This window comes from Sarcophilus harrisii, chromosome 2 (genome assembly GCF_902635505.1).
Source record: "Sarcophilus harrisii chromosome 2, mSarHar1.11, whole genome shotgun sequence".
NCBI classification, from domain to species: domain Eukaryota; kingdom Metazoa; phylum Chordata; class Mammalia; order Dasyuromorphia; family Dasyuridae; genus Sarcophilus; species Sarcophilus harrisii.
In genome coordinates, this window is record NC_045427.1 from 616,409,951 (window position 1) to 616,429,925 (window position 19,975).

At 46.6% G+C, this 19,975-nt stretch overlaps 1 protein-coding gene across 2 annotated transcripts; it reads right to left on the reverse strand.

Moving 5' to 3' along the window:
• Positions 1 to 747: 747 nt before the first annotated feature.
• On the reverse strand, positions 748 to 19,306 carry LOC111718861 (proteoglycan 4-like). 2 transcript variants are annotated; one of them, XM_031956586.1, is made up of 14 exons: positions 18,123 to 19,306; positions 14,328 to 15,957; positions 12,687 to 14,072; positions 11,489 to 11,547; positions 9,413 to 9,567; positions 8,897 to 9,015; positions 7,789 to 7,847; positions 5,313 to 5,449; positions 5,058 to 5,182; positions 4,607 to 4,665; positions 4,083 to 4,237; positions 2,259 to 2,365; positions 1,540 to 1,695; positions 748 to 1,097 (listed from the first exon to the last, which is right to left on the reverse strand). In XM_031956586.1, the coding sequence occupies exons 2-14, from the start codon at positions 15,816 to 15,818 to the stop codon at positions 1,008 to 1,010; spliced, it is 4,098 nt and encodes a 1,365-aa protein (XP_031812446.1). In that variant the 5' UTR covers positions 15,819 to 15,957; positions 18,123 to 19,306; the 3' UTR covers positions 748 to 1,007. The 2 variants fall into 2 exon arrangements, with proteins under 2 accessions (XP_031812446.1, XP_031812447.1); XM_031956587.1 differs by having other exon boundaries at positions 748 to 1,028; positions 18,123 to 18,191.
• Positions 19,307 to 19,975: the final 669 nt, after the last annotated feature.

The following is a 19,975-nucleotide window of genomic DNA, read 5'->3' on the forward strand; positions in this document are numbered from 1 at the left end:
GGGGGGGGGGAGGGGGGGAGATACTAAGGGGCAGGCAGGGAAAAGGAAGAGGAGGAGAAATCTAGAGACCAAGTCCAGCTGTGGAAGAGACCCCAGAGTGCCAGCTTAACCCCTTATTTCACAAAGGGGGAAAGGCTAGCACTATTTAATACAATGGACAGAATGCTGAATTTGGTGTCAAGGAACTACACTTGAATCCCAGAAGTCACTTGGTACCTGGGAGACCTTAGGAAAGCCATTTTATCCTCTCGGTTTCCTTTTTAAGTGAAGGTTTCTCTAGATGGTCCCTGAGGGCCTTTTCAACTCTAACATTAGATATTAAACTGAAGTTCTGATCATTAAGGGCCCCTATCTGACCTCCAGGCCCATGCTCTTTAAATACTTAGCGGATGAATGCAATGTGAGAGGGACAATGGTGGTTGTAGCAAGGCCGGTCTCCCTTCCCCTCCTCCCTATTACCTCAGTAGCTTCAGAGCTCCTACTGGGATTTAGTTGTTGGCCATGAGTTAGGCAAGAAGGTTGGGAAAGATTGAGCAGGTGTCAGGGATGGGGTCCCAAGTCTTTTGGCAGAAAGAGGTAGCAATGAAGTAGCAAATGAGGAGACTGAATCCTGGGCCAAATGATGGGGAAAAGGAGAAGTAAATTAAAGAGGAAATCCAGACATTGGCTCAGTTTTTTAAAAATTGCTTTTAATTTAAACATCCAAACAGGATATGATTCACAATAATCTTCTTTTTTTTTTTTTTCAGTTTTTTAAAAATTGCTTTTAATTTAAACATCCAAACAGGATATGATTCACAATAATCTTCTTTCTGGGAAAAAATAATCCCCACGCACACACACAACCAACCATGCTCAGGTCCGAATCTCACTCTAAAGACATAGTGGAGACACCGACTGATGGCAAGAGGGAAGGAGAATAAATGAGATTGTGCAACTCTTCTTGGTCAAGGCAGGAGGAGTTATGCTCATTACTTCAGAGATCCTGGTACAAGAAAGGGGGTCTTTTAGCAGCTGCTTGACGATTCCTGAGGAGACATAAATGAGATCAGAAGGGAAGGCTCCCAAATAAAGGAACTGGACCCATCTTCAAGCATCTAGACACAAGGGAGAAGAAAAAAAGCCTGATGAGGGCAGGGTTTGGAGGTGGAGTGGCCCAGATCCTTCCTTTTTAGAGCATGTTTATTTCTGCCGTGGTCCCAAGATCTGCACAAGAGGGATGACCCTCATGGAAGGGTCTGGGCAAGACTAGGCCCTACTTATCCCCTCTTCTCTACTTCTCCATTTCAGAAGAAGTGAGCTTGTCCTAGTCCATGGCCTATTTTTTAACAGAGGGGGAAAGTGAAAACCCAGAGGTCAGATGCGACTCACTCACTTAACCAGTAAGAGACTGGGACATAGATCTGGATTCAAGGCACAACTTTGTCAGAGTCCTACTGGTCTTTTCCCTCCACCCCCTTGCTTGTGGCTGCCAAACCTAGTAGATGAATTAGAACCACGGGCAGCCTTCTCTGGGAAGCTCCCTAGGCCCAGACTCACCTCTTCCAACGCAACTTCCAAGCCCGGGTTATCTTCCTCAGAGACTAGACTCTCGGCCTGATGGCTCTCCAACTCGATCATCTCGCTCTGCATCTGGTAGTTTGGAGATGGGAAGATGCCTTCGTGGCAGTAGCTGCAGATCCTGTTCCTCATACACTATAGGAGGGGAGAGAGCCAGAGGTAGGTCAAGGTGATCTGACCAAGCGCCGGCAGACAGTTCCTAGAGGCAGACGGACTTCGGATCCAGAAATTGGAGAATTCCAAGTTCTAGTCTCAGCTCCATTTGTCCGTTTGCTTCCCCCTCTTTAGGATCCTATTCTCAGGCAGGCCAGTCACTGAGATGTGCATCGAGGGGGCCACATTTCTGATGTGCATAGTTCAGGTAGGCAGGGGACTTTGAGAAAAGTCTCAGGAAGATTAGCTGGGCTAACCCAGAATCTGAAAGGATCCCAGGTCCTGAATCACAGACCGTCCAGTCCCAACACATTCCCAAAGAACAATCCATTTAATAGTATGGCTATCTAGCCTTCACCTGAAGATCTCCAATGAGAAGAGAGCCGCTATATCTCCTAAGGACCCCCCATCCCTCCTTTTGGAGGCTCCTCATTTTAGGGGTTGAGAACCCCCAGCCAGAAAGGGGAAGGGATTCTCCTTAGGAGACAAGGAATGGGGTTTATTCCCAAGTTTGAGGGGATTTCTCCCCACCCCACCTTCCTTACCTGGATTATAAGGAAAGCACTTATGAAGAAAATCAGGATGGACAGGCCGATTGCAACCGAAATAATGCTGGCCATATTCTTGGATTCAGGAGAGTCCAGGTGTTCTTCTGGAACACACAGCCCATACCCCACATTGTAAGCTAGCCATTCTTTGGCCCTTCCAATCCCTGCTTGGTGGAAGGGAGGGGTGATAATAATGATGGTAAATAAAAACATTTCTGTAGGATTTTAAATTTTACAAAACGCTTTGCATACTCATGAAGTAAGCATTATAATTATTATGTCCTTTACAGAAGAGGAAACCGAGGGTTACATAGCTAGCAAGTGACTAGAGAAAGATTTGAACTTGGGTCCAACACTATTCATTGTGTCACCTAATTGTTAGGTTCTGGGTAAAATACTTGCTCCAAACACAAGATGTTCTCTTATCCATGGGAATCTAAGGATATAGATTTCCCACAGAACCCCCCTGTCTCCTCCCTTTACACACAGGCCATTGTGTACAGCATGATGGGATAGTTGCTGAAAAAAATCAGATTTTCTCTACTAATGTGCTATGGTGCCCAAATACCACCTTTTTTTCTTTTGTGGCTAAGCCGAGCCTTCTTTCAGACTTGGAAGGAGGGATGACCAAGTATGACGGCTTGAAGTTCAGGAAGAAGGAAACCCTCTCATATGTTTGGTAGAAGTGTCAAGGGACCTCCATAGCAGGAGACTAGTCCAAGTTTCTTTCTCTGATTTTCTAATTCTGGCTCCCTTTGGTCAGTGATTCCAGCATCTTGGACAAATTCAGTTATTCTCAGTCAAGAAGTATTTCTTATGTTTCAGGCACTGTGCTAAGTGCTGGGGGGCCAAGGAAAGGAAGATGACAATTCCCATCTTCAAGGAGTTCAAATCTAATGCAGTTGAACTGGGAAAGAGGATGAGGTGTCCTAATGTGTGGCTAAGGCCCACTGGAGTAGAGAAAGCGGAGGAAACCTAAAGGGGCTTGGGACTGGGACAGGGAAGACCGAGGTAGAAAAATAATGACCAGGAACTTCCCAAGTGGCTTGGAAAGGATTGAGTGACTATGAAAGGAACAGAGGTGGTTGCTGAATGATGGTGGCTGAAGGTCCGAAATTTGGCAGTGAGGAATGTGGAATATGTGAAATATTACTCCTGGCCCCATGTTTCAGATTGTGTATGTGGGGGAAGACATGGGTAGAGTGGCCAGCTTTAGGGAGGGTGGCAGGAGATATAACATCCCTAGCAGACAACTAGGTTTCAGAGAGCTCCAGAAGATGGAAGAAATGTGAGGTTGGAAAGTTTGTTAGATGGATATTACAGAGGGAAAGGGAGAGCAGAGGAACATGGAGACCAGAGGGTCAGGGCTGAGCTGGTTAGCAATTAGAAGATGGGGAGAAATAGCAAGAGAAAGGGGTCTTGAAGGAAGGAGATAGTGAGTAAAAATAGACTTTAGGAAGGGCAATTCAAGCGTGAGTATCACTGTGCAAGGAAGAGATATAATGACCTTCTTTCCCAACTTCCACTGGTCCCAGCCCCATTCAGCTCCTTCTTGCAGGATCCCCTGGCTCTGAACCCCAAGGAAGTTTGGACCAACAGAAGGCAGAGGGGACACAGGGGGTCTCTGGACAGCTGCAGAGAAAAGGCAGCACTTCTTCCACACAAACATTGTGCTTGGGGCAAAACCTCTTTGTGGCTCTGACCTTGGATTTCATACTGCCCTGGGAAGAAGCAAGGAATGTGATGTCCCCACAGTGTGAGGCCATTCTGGACCCTCAATTCCACTCCTTCCCCTGCCTGAGCCACACCCCACAAGGTTACCTGCAATCAAGAAGGAGCTGGAGTTCACTTGGAACTGAGAGTCCGCCAGATGGCCATCTGAGGCGATGGCCTTGTGCAGGGTCTGTAGGATGTCTTGGACCTCGGGCAGTGGGATCTGGAACAGTAGCTTTCCCAGACAGATGAAGGAATCATCCCTAGGAAGGATTGTAGACGAGGCAGGTCATCTCTCTTTTTTGCCTTTCCCTCTAGGCTACCTGTCAAAAATCTCCCCGGACCTACTAGTACCAGTTGGGGACTAGCAGGAGTCCTCACTTTTCTGTGTCTTTCTTCATCCATCACCCCCTCTGCTTTCTATTCCTACAGTACATAGAGACTTCATCTTTCCTATTGGACATTTAGTTAACACTCAACTTCCTAATGAGACTGGGCGGGGTGGGGGGGGACCCCATCTTCTCCATTCTGCTTCATCCTTACCAGCAGATGCAGACCTCAAGGCATATGTCTCTCTGTCTGTCTCTCCATTCTAACTGGACCCCAACAGCTCCCCTAGAGAGGGTACTCACAGGCAGTCCTGAATTATCACCTGCAGCAAGCCGCTGTAACTACTCAGAGCGTGTTTCACCTGTGGGAAGGTGGGGGAAAACAACAGGAACAAAAGAGGTGGGTTAGAGAAAATACTTCTCACCAGGGGATGGCTGATAAGCCTTCCAAACCTCCCCTAGCTACCGATGAATGGATATGGGGGAAGAGGAAAGAAGTTTCCCTAGGATATAATGAATGGGGTATTATTGTGCTCAGTGGGAGAAAGGCCTTCCTTAAGGAAGGAGGGATCTTTATAAAATGAACAGATATCTTCAAACCACCAGGAGTCTAAGCCTTTGAGAGGAGAAAGTTCTCTGGATTTATGCAGAGAGGACAGGGAGCCAAAGGAAGAGGGGCCAAGTTCCCAGGGTGGGACAAAGCAGATGAGTCTGGATCCTCCCCCCCACACCCACCCAGGTGAGCCTCACACACCGCAATAGCCACGTCTTGGAAGAAAGCCTGGTGCTTTGGGTGTCCGGGCTCCAGCAAAAATGTCTCAAACTTCCTGTTGATAATGTGGAAGGTAATGGGCAAGAGCTGCAGATCCAGGTAGTGTCCTGGAGGGAATGGGACAAACACACCCATCAACAGTGATCCCTGGGGGTTGCCTGGATCTACTGGGCCAGACCCCCCCACCCAGGTTAGGGAGAGAGAAGGTAGAGAAGGAAGGGAAAGCAGGGTACCAACCTTCCACACTGAGTGAACTCAGATCCACGGACAGTTTGGCCAGATGAGTCAGGGCTCCTAGGACACTGGGGATATCTGCCCAGGTCTGGCTGTGGATTAAGGCCTCCGCCTTCAGGTACAGATTGCCTTGATTCTCCCTGAGGGAGGAAGAGACAAGTCATTAATGGGGCTGGACAGTTGCCTTCCTGAACACTCCTGCCAAGAGTTTGGTTGGAGACTCTCCTTAGAGGAGTAGGTCTTGGTCGAAAACAAAAGGTCAGTACATTCAAGGACCTCAAAGAAATTAGCATCTCTATCTTCAAAGCAGAATTAGAAGAAGGCTGGTTTTTAGTAAGCAGAGGGCAATAAGACCCAGAAAGTTCTCTTTAGCTCTTGAAGTTAACATTCTTCAAAGGAAGAATTGTTGGTGGGGGCGAGAGGAAGAACAGCATGGTTCTCTCTGCATTTGAGGGAAACCAGGATAAAACCAGCTCTTTCTGAAGAGCAGACCTCAACGGAGCACCTTTCGTCTCTGCCAGGGGTTCGCTAAGGGAGAACACCTCACAGTTTCCAGCCTTAGTCTGCTCTGACTATCCTGACATTTCCTTTACACACTCCCCTGGGATAAATACATGGTGATAGGAAAAGTCTAAGAGACTTTTAAAATCAGTTTTTTTTCTTTCCCTGATGAAAGGAAATCTAGGCAGTTTAACAGGGGTATCTGGAGATGAGAACTTTGCTTTGGGGTCAAATTGATCAAAGGAAAACTTGTGCCCTCAAATCTGTACTCAGAAAAGTTTTCTGAAGGTAGGGTTATCAGGTTAATTAGCTTTGGTCCTTGGCTCGTGGGTGACATCTAGCGACAGCTGGCATCTCTTAGCATCCTCAGAACTCATTCCCAAGTACCAGGTAACTCGGGACTCAGGCAATATCCAAAGCATCCTTTAGTCTTTTCTCCTGCCTATCTCAGGCAGATAAAACTTTCACAACTTATCCCTAGAAGATCCTAGAATCTGGATCTCAAGCTAGAAGGGACCTTAGACATCATGGAGTCCAACATTCTCATTTTACAGATGAGGAAACTGAGTTTCAGAGATGACCTCCAAAGTCTCATAAGTAGAAACTGTGAAATTCAAACCCAGAGCCTCCAATGCAGTTAAGTGTTCTTTCTATCCCACCTGCTGGTCTAGGGGAACACTGGACCCAGAATTTTCGGGCCTTGGAACACTACTAATGGCCCTGTTCCTTCCAGGGCACTCCTGGATCTGCAGCTCTTGCCTATTATCTTCCACTGAACTCTGAATTTTAGGAACTCTGAACTTTAGGGCTAAATCACTCGGCTTTGGGGCTTTCAGTGGGTTCTACTTATAGGGTTCTACAGAAAAACTTAAGTTTTCTATGGGCATTTACTCTACCCCCCACCCACCCAAGTGTTGAGGATGGAAAGGGGGGAGAAGTTCCTTAAGTTCAGAAATTTTCTTTAAGCTGTTGTCTCAAGGCAAGATAATATACTCAGAAAGGGATGTGACAAATCCAGAAGCATTTATTTTTTAAAAAATCATGGAGAAGAGAAAAAGCAGTCCTTTGTATTTGCCATACAAATGCCTGTCCTTTAGACTAGGCTAGGTGTCTTGGGTCCAATTAGACTGAGGGAAGATGTGGTCATTGAGGAACAGGGTTTCTTCTGCCAGGGTCAGAATCGTGTTCTACACACACTGTACCTTGAACAAAACCTTTACAGAAAAAACCTCCTCAAACCCTTGAGTTTCTCTGGTTCTGGATGCTTGTGTCATCTCCCTCCTGGGTTTCTCTTTTAGGATTTTTTTGGACCAAGCTTTGAAGGGCTCAAGGGCTCCCCGAACCACTGTTACTATCTACTTCTAACACTCCTTAGGTGGCAATGGAAGACCTCGGTCTTACTTGTGTGGGGAGACTAGATGGTGGGACTATATGATTTATTAGAATGGAGAAACTTACTCCTAGTGTAGAGTAGTCCCTACCCTATATCAGTCAGGGTTACAAGGGGAGAAAAAGGCTGGGCCCCCGAGATGTTAAACAAGTCGGCCAGTTTACACACCCTTTGTCTCAAAGGCAGCATTGGAATCTGGGACTTTCCGATTCAAAGTCCAGGAGTCTATTCACTATCAGGTTCCTTTCCTTCTTAAGAGATCAACTTAGTCCAGGTCCCATATCGAACAGACCAAAAGCCACTAACTCTACTCTTCCCAATTCTTTCCTTTGGGGATTGGGAAAGAAAAACCCAAGTCTTGCTGTGGAATTTTCATTACTGGATCCTGTCGGCAATGGGCATCGGTAGAGAGTAGAAGCTGGGTTGGGGAAATCAGAATGCCAGGGTTTGGTTCTGCCTTAACTTTTGAACTTCGTTTTCTCATCTGTCAAATGGGAATTTATTTATATGTATTACTTTACTACTGGAGAATTGTTAAAGAGGTGGCTTTGTATAGTCCAGTGCTGTGGAAATAAAGTTAATCCTCACCTGATATCAAAGAAATCTATATTCATTACAGGAAACAGAGCCTCCAAATTCTGGATCATCTGTGAAAGGGAACAAGAGCCATAGTTATCAGAGAAGGCTGGGGAGGACAGTGGAAAGGACCCAGAGGAGTCAGCTCTATCATACCAGTCACTTAAGCTCAGTTAAGTTAGCCTCTGGTCTGGTTTTCTTTATCAGAGATGTAGGAGTTGACCTGGACCAGCTTCAAGGTCCATCCCAGCTCAAAAACCACGTTCCAAAGCTTCTATTGGAAAACTAGGGCTGGACTAACTTCACTCCCCTCCCTGGAGGTGGAGGCCAAAGCAAAGCAGACACGGAGACTTGATACATATCCTCATTTAAGTGGAGGACACTGAGGAGAAAGGATTCTTTTCCTCATTTTAAAGAGGGGTATATGGATTCTAAGATTAAAGGATTTGTCATGGCAGAAATAGGATTTGAACTCCGATCTCCCCCAACTTCAAGCCCCATACTTTCCCCACCATACTGTCTTAGTACACTTTGGTTCTGCTCCCGAATATGCCTCTGGTGTTTGTGAACTTATAAAAGTCACTTGCTAGGAGCAAGACCACTGCTTGTAGAAGATGGAGTGTAAGGACATTTTTTTTTTCCTGAGGCAATTTCGGTTAAGTGACTTGCTTGGGGTCACAGGACATTTTTATTTTTAAAACTCAGAATTATATCAATCAGCAAATATGTATCAAGCATCTACTATATGCTGGATACTTACCAAGCTTTAGGAATTAAAAAAAAAAAAAAAAAGCAGTAAAAGATGATTCCTGTCCTCAAGGAGCTTACAGTCTTATAGGGGAGACAACATGCAAACAAATCTATGCAAAACAAGCTAGATACCAGGTAAAGGGAAGACACCAGAATTAAGAGAGGATTGGAGAAGATTTTCTGTAGAAGATGTGATTGTAGTTGAGCTTTAAACTTGCAAGGACGGCATCAGGCACTGGTTGCCTGGAAATGTGTTCTCAGGCTCACATATCCTCTCATTTCCAGCCTGCTTCTAGGCCCTAGGCAACAGTGCTGGGCTTCCACCTAGTCCCCAGATCTGAAGTCTTAAATCAAGAAAAAGGCAGCTCACCTGGTCCGTGAGGTTTTGTAGAAGGTAATGGAGAGCATCGTCCATGGAAAGGAGACCAAACTTCGGGACCATAAAGGCAATGTGCAGTTTCTCCGGTTCTAGATTTTCCATCCCATAGCCTTTGGGAACATCAAGGCAAGGAAGGAGCTTGTAAATGTAGGGTAGAGGGAGAGTGGCAATGACAGAGCAATGGTGAGAAATAGCATCAAGAAGGAAAGGAGCAACAGTAAATGGGATGCTGGGCCGGGTTCTCTTTGAAGACCTTATTGTAATGCAGAGAAGACTAGAAATTTGGGTTCTAATTCACCTTCCTACTATCACTTTTGGCAAAAATGTCTCTCTCCCTGGAAGGTGGGGAACCATTTCCTTGACATTTTCAGAGCAGTCAGAAGGCTGAAATGAGAGCTGATGGAAGTACTTTTAAAAACAATGTGCCCTAGGTGCTTCTTCAGAGACAAAGAAGACCAGTCTGGCTAGGGAGAAAGGGGAAGCAGGTTAAGGGCCAATCATACTTACCATTGGAAGACAGAGATGGCAGGTCCACGACCCATGAGAAGTATATTTTCATATTTTGATACACCATGGTGACAATACAACGGATAATATCTGAGCTTGTGGGATATGGGTCTCCTGTAACTTCCACCTCACTCTGAACAAACACAGATCCATCTCTGGGGGGCAGGTTAGAAGAAGAAATTCAACTTTAGAGTCTTTTACCAGCTACAGAAGAGTTATGAGCCTTTGGGTAGCTTTCTTCCTTGAGAGTCCCTCTTCTTAAGAGGGTTGATTTCTCTGGTCATCCCTCAAATGCTTCTTCTGGGAAGCCTTCCTTGATTTGCTCCTATGTTACATTGGCGCAAACTGCTCCATCTTTCATCAACCCAACTTAGTGTTACTGGTGTGCCAGCCTAACCTGTTAGCCCCAGGGATTAGTCAACAAGTTAACTTTCCTCTTACTGTTCCAGTTATCTAAGATTTGCAGCCTTTGTATATCTCAATATTTCAATAGGATTGATCTTCCCGCTTTCTAGAAGTATCTCCCCATTCCATCCCATCATCTACTCAGCTTCAAAATTGATCTTCCTAAAGCACAGATCTGACCATGTTCTTCCACCCTACTCCTCCTCCAGTAAACTCCCTATCATCTCTAGGATCAAATATAACCCTCAGTTTGGCTTGAAAAGTCCTTTACAAGCTTCTATTCCTACCTTTCTTCTGACACTATTTTCCCCACCTCATGTATTCTGCGTTTATCTATGGACTGTCCAACAAGACACTCCATCTTCCTGCATTCTCACGGGCATCCTTCACTCCTAGAATGCTCTGCCTTCCTAGCTCCCACCTCCTGGCTTCCTTCAAGGCTCAGTTCAAATCCCATCTTCTGCAAGAACCCCTTTCTCAGTTCTTCTTGAGGTTAACACTCTGAGAAAGTCTCCAGTTTTTCCTGTATCCTTCTTGTATGTAAGAGCTGTTTGCATGACATCTTCCCCCATTCATACTTTGAGCTCCTTGAAAGGGGGGGGGGTCTGTTTTGCCTTCCTTTGGAGACCTAGTAAGTGCTTAAGCCATTTCAAGAAATAAAAGTAAAAAAGGAGGACATTCTAGGCATGGGGCCTTCAGATATAAGGTATATATTATGGAGATGGGGGATTGCAAGGAGGTCGTTGTGGCTGGATTGTAGAATAAATGGAGACTTTTGGGATACCCCGTATTTGATGTTGAGATAGTATTGAACAAGGGAAGGGCCATATGACATGGTCAATATCTAATCACTCTGGGGGTTGAATAAAAAGTGGATTGGAATAAAGAGAAATTTGAGGCAAGGAGAAAATGAGAAAGCCTTTGTAATAGCTAAGCAAAATTATGAAAGGTCCTGGATTAGATGGATGGCCATGTGAAAGGAGAGAAGGGAAATAAAGACGTATAGGGAAAATGTCAAGATTTGGTAGCAGATTGGAAATGGGTGACAAGTTGCTGAGCAGGACATCTAGAATGAAACTCAGGGATGATGTCGGTACCTTTGACAGTCACAGCAAATTTGGGAAGAGGGAAGGGGAGGTGGGGCAAGGAGAGATAAGGAATTCTGTTTTGGGCATGCTATAGGACATCTAGTTTGAGATGTGCGAAAGACATTTGGTGATTTGAAACTCGGGAGGGAATCAAGGGCTGGATAGAGAAAGAAGTTGAAAATCATCAAGTCCATGGAAATTGATAAGACCACTGAGTGAGACAATAAAAAAGGAGAAGATAGAGGTTCGAACATTGGAGGGCACTTGGAGGACATGACTTGACTAAAAACCATTTATGAAAGAGGGGCCAAACTGATACAAGAACCCAAAGGAAACATCTTCATGAAAGCCTTGATAGAAAAGAATAGTTAGAAATAGGAGAAATGATTGGCTGCATCAATTGCTTTAGAAATGTATTCCTATAAGAAGCACCCAACCACTGAGTGTTACCATTGTGGGACAAGGAGACCCAGGAGGTCAACAAGTACCAAGCCTCCTTTCTGAGGGGAGGTTTGGGAATCTTTGGCTATTCATAGCTGCTCCTTCCCCAATTTGGAGGAGGGGAAACTTCAGAGATACTTACAAGAATTGGAAGACATAGAATTCGTGGAATCCATTCATGTGGGACAGCATCTGCCTAAACTAGAAAGAATCAGGAAGACAACAGAATCCAAATCACAGATTGTTTGGGAACTCGAGGGCATTGGGCAGGTAGGACTAAGTTCCACTATGAATCCAAGGACCCAACACCTGGCTTAATTGAAGTCTAGTCCAGAAAGGCAGGATTTGAAATCAATGGAATATGGTAAATTCCTTAAGGAGGGCACCTTTTAGGGCAATATAGAGATTCCCCTGACTTAAGGGACCTAAATGCTATTTTATTAAAAATTTAATATTGTATACTTTAACATATATAACATGTATTAGACTACCTGCCATTTAGGGGAGGGGGTGAGGGAAAGGAAGGAAAATTTGGAACAGAAAGTTTTGCAAGGGTCAATGTTGAAAAATTACCCATGCATATATTTTGTAAATAAAAAGCTATAATAATAATTTTTTAAAAAATTTAATGTTGATCATCAATATCATCAATTAAATTTGCACTAACTTCGCAGATATTAGGCAAATTGTTTTATCTCTGGATCTTAGTTTCATCTGTCAAATGTTGACTCATCTCTCTATAGCCCTGGGCGTCATGAAAGCCTTATTCAAAAATTATGAAGTTCTATCAAAGTGAGGAATTAGGGGGAAATGCTCCTAAAGAAGGTCACGTTTTATATTTCAACAGTATTTTGTAAGAGATGAGCAGCTTTCTGCTCTGCTGCTGTGGGCCTTTCCATGGGCCCTGCTGCTGCTCCCTTCTGGATATCTGCTCTCCAGTAGTTGGAACAGGGGCTCATTGAGAGCAGGCACAATCTCAGTTTTCCATTTCTGTTCCCCCAGAGCTTAGCTCCGTGATTGACACACAATAAATTAATAAGTGCGTTTTTCTTTTATTCATTCATACCTTCTGATTTGGTCTGCATGGTCATTCAGAATGGGTCATAGGTTATCCTCACTTGATAGAAAAGGAAATAAAGACTCAGAAAAAGAAACAAAAACTTAGAGTCAGAGATAATAACTGTGTCAGCTCTTGCCCCAAGTCTTCCGACTTCGTCATCTCCTGGAGAATCTATATCTCTTCCTATAATACTGGGGTAAAAAGGGAGGAACAGACTTGGTCTTCATGATTGGGCTTCCTGGCAAGACCTCCTCAAGGGGAAAGAAGTCATTCCACTTACCATAAATGTGACTTCCCACTTGAGTCTCCTGAAGGAGGCAGAAGAATTATCTGCCAGGGCTGGGTTGTAGGAGATCAGGTTCAAACGGAACTTCAGAGGGATTTTGTGATTCTCAAACTTAGGGTTCCAGTCTAGATCATCTTCATCCTGGTCATCTTCCAGCACTAGTGTGGACTTGGTCAGTTCCCCTCTAGCACTTTCAGATGTAGAGAGATCAATCAGGCCTTCTCTTTCAGAAGTGGACCAGGGGTAGTTTGGAAGGACCCCCTGGAACTTCCAGATTCCCCTGCCAGGTTCTGGGTGAGAAGGCACTGCCATGGGAGAGGTGGACCTTTTTAAGGGCTCGATCATCAGTTTAGACGGGGAGTGGTTGCTGCCCAGCCACCTAATAACATGAGCCGGAGTTCCCAGGACAGGGTGGGACATCATGCGGGGGGGCCAGCGTCCTCTCTCTTGCTTTCCAGCAAGAGAAGTCTGACCTTTTTCTAGTTCAGATGGGAAAGTGTTGGCCCATGTGCTCGGTGGGGCCGGAGTGGAGCCCTTGGCCCAAGACGCAGGCAGGAATGCCGCCAGGTCTGTGGGAACCACTTGATCCAGACTTGCTGACCCTGCTCCAACTTCAGAGATGTTCTCCAGCTGTTCCTCTGGCATTCCCGAGGGCTCTGGGATCACAGGCTGAGAGGAGGCCGAGGGCTTAGGGAGAACTGAAGCCTTCGAGGCCCTTGTCTTAATCTGGGCAGGAGTCTGGGGGGAAGAAAGGAAAGGGGCTGACTTTGTTCTGCCTCCCCCAACCCGAGAACTGGGGCTTGCAGTGTGGGCTAACCATGACTGTGCCATCCAGAGCTCTGTTCCTTCCCCGGTGGCTCTGGTCCCTGGGGAGCTCAGGCCGCTGTTTCTGGCCAAGGACGAGTTCTCAGAGAGGTGGGACAGCTCTATTGTAGCCCCTGGGCTGCCTTGGAGGGCAGATGCTACAGAAGTGACCTGGGAAACTTCAGCAGCCGCATTGGAAACAGGCACCTGGCTGGTCTGTGGTTTGGCTGAAGCCCCCGGAGAAGCCATTAGAGGGGTCTCTGGGAAGGGGGCAAGAGATGGACTGGACACAAAGTTCTTAGGTTCTTCTGCCCAGCCAGAGTCCTGAGCTGTGGCAGCAGGGAAGGAGGCACCCGGAAAGACAGGAAACGAGGGCTGGCTGGAAGCGGCCCCAAGTTGGTGGGGACCAGGCTGAAGAGTTCTAACGTGTCTTGTGGGTCCATACAGGCTTATGCCTGTGGAAGGCTCCTGGGTAACTGGAGTATCGGGTACTTCTTTGTCCAGAGTTGGCTCAGGCCAAGGAAGCTCGGAAGTAGCCCTAAGGGTCTCGGGCAGGAGAGCCGAGGAGTCTGTCTCCTGCAGAAGAGAAACAATGAAAGTGCTAAAGACTGGAAGACCAAGGGCTCTAAGGAGGATTCTGGGCTCGGGGTAGCTTAAATGCTACTGCCTGTGAGACCTGGGGTCTCTGGTCAGGGGGCCTGGCTGCTCCATCGGGTCTCTACCAGCCACCACAGGCCCGGGGAAGGGCTCCCCCGGACTCACATGGTGGGGCGTTAATTCAGTCCTATGGACACATGGGAAGAGGGAGGAGAGAGTATCGGGCTGACTTACCTCATTCCCTAGGGCTGAGGGGCTCAGGGCCACAGGAGGCGGCCCTCCCTTGGGTGTAACTCCCCTTGGTAGAAGAGACGGCAGAAACCCCAAGTCTGAGTCGGCAGCTTCCGCTGGCTCGGATGCTTCTTCAAAGACCCTGTGGCTGCCTGCAGACAATAGCTCGGACCTCTGTGTGGGGAGGCCATGCTGAAGGATGGGGTCTCTACAAAATCCTCTCACTCGAGAATGCCCCTCATGTTCTTTGATAGTTGCCGGGAGCTCCCGATCAGAGCCAATCACACTGGGAGAACGTTCCTCAAATCTGGTTGGTGTGGGGAAGGCAGAGTTCCAGATGTGATCTGGGGGGCTGATGGGCGAAGAATCTTTAGAGGTGGGGGCTACTTTCTTAGGCCCCCTGGAATGAGGTTCAGATTCGATGGGCCAAGAGCTGGTAGCCGGGATGGCACTTGTGGAAGTGGTCTGCCCCCGAGGGTTCTCTGAGCTGGGCGAGAAAAGAGAGGCTCTTAAAAGCTTGGGAACCTGGGACTCTGTCTCTGTGCCCCATGACACCCCCAAACTCGGGAAGGGGACTGCACTAAATGCTCTTCTGGCCTCCTTTGGAAGGCTCGGAGACCTGGGCGTCTCTGGGGGCCCAGGGTTCGGGTGTGTTCTTAAGGATACCACGCCTTCCTTGGAAGGGGAAGGGGCAAAACTGACTCCACGTTGGGGAGGGGACAAGGCTCTAGAGCTGGATTTCACCGCCGTCAGCTGAACTTTGGAGGCAGCTGCTGGTACAGTAGACTCTGTGGACAGACCGTGATGTCCGAGGCAGATTTTACAGTCCCCCATGGGATCCACAGATTCTGTTGGTTTCATTGTCCCCAAAGAGTCGATGCTTGGAGTTTGAGGCAATCCAGCGGCTCCAGAGTCATCAGCATCTATCAGATTGACTTGGGCAAGGGATTCCTCAATGTGGCCTTTTGGGGGACCCTGGGTCTTGAGATTTAGGGTCTCGTTGGCATGTAAAGCCCTGATTTGGTGGGGAAGCTTTGACAGAGAACTGTGCAGTGAAAGCAAGGAAAATGAGTTCTGGTTTTGCCGGTTTCGTGTCCACCTGGAAGCTCCTTTGTCTTTGGAACCTTCAGGAACCACATGGGAAAGGGAAAGTTTCCCAGGGGCTGTCTGACCCTCAGTCTGCCTCTCAGAAGGCAGAGGGACAACCTCTTTGGCTAGTCCCCAAGGTCCCTGGGATTGGTCCATGTCATTTTGCATTGGGGTAGACGTGGAGAAGTCCTCCGGGGAAAGTTCAGCAGGTGTCCGAGTTGAGGGGTCTGGGAAAAGCCCCTGCTGCTGCTGCTCTAAAGCCAGGGCCAAGGAGGCAAAAACCCAAAGGGAACAGACTGCTATGATCACAAGTCCAGGGTTCTCACCCCTTGGTTCTAGGCAAGTCCCTGAAGACAAAGGGAAATATTTCAATAGGTGGCCTGTATTCCGTCTTGAGATGCCCATCGTGGAAGCTTGCTCAGTAGGGGTAGAAGGCCATATAGGTAGTCCTGCTTCTTGGTGGCCAGGGTCCCCCCTCTCCTATCTGGGTAGCTTTGCTGTGCAAGTGGGACACCCGGAGAAGAAAAATGTTACTGTCCGCACCCTGTAAGGCAGAGGAAGTGAGAGTTTCAAACACTGGAATCTTCCCTGGAAAAGACCCTCAGAGCGGCTAGTCCAACTTGTTCTATTTTGGGGAGTTAGAAATGAAAGCCTACGGACAGCAGGCAAGGTCACCTAGCAAATGACTAGAAAGCTCAAATGGTGCCAAAGTCGCAATTCCTCCTGTCATCTGGAGTTCTAAGAGTTAAGGACAGAAATTCATGGTATCCCATTCCCCCTCAAATCAGGGCTGGTACAAGTGTAAGGACACTTGAGTGGGCACTAGGAGGTGAGAGAGTAGGATTGAGCCCAAGGCCCCTGCAGCCAGGCCCCAGGGGGTAGCGCTTAGTGAGGGGTAGAGAGGAGAGCCCTAAAGTCTTGTTTGTCTCTAGAAAAGTTTTTTCTTTGGCCGTGGTCCTTAGAGAGTAGGGGAGTCCATGCTTCCTGGGCTGTGCCCAAATGCTATCATCTATACCCACAGTGCTCCATTTCTGAAGGGTCTAACACCTGCTTTTATTATTATTTTTTTTTAACCTTAGAAAGTTATTGTTACTTAGGAAGCATCGTTTTTTCCTTCTTCTCTTTCCTATCACTGAGGAGAGGGAGGTGGACAACTGGAGGTGAAGGAATCAGACTATATATTATCAGAAGGATTTTTTTTTAGAGGGGGGAAAGAGTATATTTATCAATTCTGATTTTTTAAAAATGCCTTGTGTTCTTTAAAAATACTTTTATGTGGGGTGTGGCTCTCTAAGAAGGGAAGGGAGGGATTCTGGGGAAACCTATGGCAATATTTAATAAAAGTTTATTTGGAAGAGATTATTCTGGGAGGGACAGAACAACAATGGTCCCAATCCTTCCTCAAGAACCCAAATGGACTGAACATATGTGGCAAGTTCCGTTAGTCTGGCAGTCAAGGCTCTAATCCACATACTGACTATGCCAAAAAACAGAATCCTATAGTAGATGTGAAGAATATGCTTACTCTGATAAGAAATTGTCATTTTCTGGACAGACCCAAGTTTCTACAGTGCTTTAAGCCCAGAGGTGTAAAGGACAATAACGATGTGGAGTCAATCTCCGTTCCTGACCAACATGACTGGTTGGGAAATCTGAGGTATCCCCATCACTCCCATTCTACACATAAACTGAGACTGAGTAGTTAGCAATTTGTCCAGAGGCAGGACTTGAACCCAGTGCTTTTTCCACTGGTTGGGAATGTTAGCTTTGATAGCAGGATAGACTGAGTTCTGGGTTTGGAAACCTGAATTCGAATCCTACCTTTGACACTTAGCTTCATGACCACAGAGCAAACAACTCGCCCTCTGCAGCGGTTTCTTTATTAGTAGAAATGGGGACAAGTGAGATAATGTGCATCAAGCAACCTCCAAACACTCTGGGGAACAGATGATCTTTCACTCCCCTTAGCAGCCCCCTATCCCAAGCTCCCCGGGAGCTCTCTCAGCCTGCCTTCTTGAATTAAGTCCCCGGTACTTACCCATCACAGTCCCATCCATCATTTCCCCTGAAATGCCTTCTTCCTCTTCCCCTCAATCCACTCCACTGTCCAGTCTAGCTCCACCCCCAGTTTCAGAGATCTTTCTTTGATCGCTCCAACCCCCAGTGAGGAAGTCCTTGCACTGGAACTCTTTGCACTCCATTTGGTGCTTAAAGTACCAAAGCTTATTGTTTGGGCAAATCACTTTTACTAGTAAATGTTGGAGGTGGGATTTGAACCCAGATTTTCCTGACTGTAACCACTACGTCATACTGACCTCCCCCATCTGCTATTGATTTACTCGAGTCTCCCTCACTCCACTACACTTATACCATATCTCAGTATCTGTCAGCTGTGTGATATAGTGGATGGAACCCTGGGCTGGGAATCAGGAAGACCCGAATTCATCTCCAATCCCAGGCATTTTTGAGGGAGGTGGGGCCAGGTAGTCAGAGAAAGGAATGAGAATTAGGTGGAAATGGGGGCAAGAGTCCCTAGGACCACGAGGAAGGAGCATGGGAAGTAGTTGGACACCAATGTTAACATTTCTACCACAGACTAATTCAGCCTCAAGAGACTCAATGCTTCCCAGTCTCTAGGATGGGCACCTTGTCGTCACTAGGGAGGAAAGGTTTCCTTTTCACCCCTCAATTACCCCCTGCCTTACTCACCTCAGCACTAGTAACTCAGCTTCTCATTCCCCTCCCATACAGGATCAATTGAATACAGGGTCTTCCTTAGCGCTTTTATACCTTGCCTGTCAGGGACCTGCCTTACAGGGTTTCACCTGAGTCTTTGATTCATCAACCTAATTAGGACCAGGCCAGTATTAATTGCTTCTCATCCCCATCCCAACGATTCAGGCCTGACTGTGGGAGATCTCACCCTCTGAAGAGATAGCGGGCTAGTCCTCAGATCTGGGGGTTAAGGAGCTCTTCTGCTGGGCTTCTCTTGAGGGAAGAAGGATCCCTGCTTTCTTTGGCCATGATCTCAGCTTCCAGCTCTGTGTTCCCAATAGGTAAGGAGAGAGGTGTCCTATTTGGAACTTAAAGGCCTGGGAAGACCAGGTGGAAGGACAGCAGCCTGCAAGGCTCTGAAACATCACTCTTAACAGCCCCCATTTCTCACTCTGTACACCACAGGAATAGAAACTACTCTGGCCCCCACCATTAATAGGGCCAATGGAAAGATAAAGTAGAGGGGGGCGGGAAAAGTTTGGTGAAGCACTTTTGAATTCTCTCTCTCCAACTGGGGCTTTCCAAGGACTCTTGGACTCAATGTCCCCCAGTCTCTTCGTCAGACTTCCCAATCAAGAGGTTTGGGCTCTGCTCAGGATGAGTTTTCTCCTTGAAGAATCATGGGATTATAGATTTTATAGAGTTAATGGGTGACTATTCCTTCTCAATGTGAATGAATCTCCCCAGAACAAATCAACCTCCTCATTTGTCTCCTCAATCAGAAGAAAGTGACCTTTGAGAGATTACATTGACGATAGCCAAAATTCTCTACAAAACCCAAGGACCTGTCTTAAGAAAAAAAAGATATTCTACATGGAATAGTACCATAGTAGTTTCTGCTCTTGAGAAAGCAGAAGTTGGTACTTCCTTGAGTTTTCAAGAGCTTTCCTGCAGTAGCAATAGCAAGACTGCTATGGTGAGCCTCTAAGAACTGAGGGTCAGCAGGCTCCCTAAGGAAACTGGCCCAGATTGGAAAGATAAACAGTAAGGCTTCCCTACTAATCAATATTAGGGTCAGGCTGTGAGTGACTTCTGCCCTTTTAGACTAGATGATAGGGAGACCATTCTTCAAAAATAAATAAGCAAAGTTCTGGAAGACCTGCATTTAAAGGCTCACTCACTGCATTCAAGGAGCCAAAGGACCCAGAGCTACAGCTGAAAAAGACCTTAAAGTTCAACTAGTTGAACCACATCATTTTTTGAAGAAGGAAACTAAGAATTAGGGAGAGATGACTTGTTCGAGGTCTCACAATGGGACAAGAAACAAAGCTGAGATTTGAACTCGGCTTCTGACTTTGGAGTCGGCACTTTTTGCATTGCATCATTGGCCCTCACAACTGTTCTGTGTCCCTGGAGGGGTAGACTATACTCTACGACTATGTTACTGAGGAATTGTTGGGTTTCCACTCATGCAATGACATCCTCTCTCTAAGAAGTGGTTGCAACGGTCATCGAACAGCACATTCCTGGAGTCTTCAGGGATTAAGGGACAGGTGGGCATGAGCAGGCAGCAGCTCGTTTCCAAGTAATGATTGTACAGAAGGGACATAGAGCCTGCCATCAGAGACAGGAAGCAGGTTACTAGCTAGAAGCTAGGGTTCAAATCCTACCTCGGAGACTTAGTGACTGGATGATCTTGGGCAATCTCCACTGAGCAAATTAGCTTGGGCAGATGTCAAATCAGACCGAATCAGGCTAAAATGTAGTTGGGAAATATTTCATTAACATTTTAAATTTATCGTATTTTTATTTAATATATGGTTTTCTAAGGCAATATGGAGCCACAG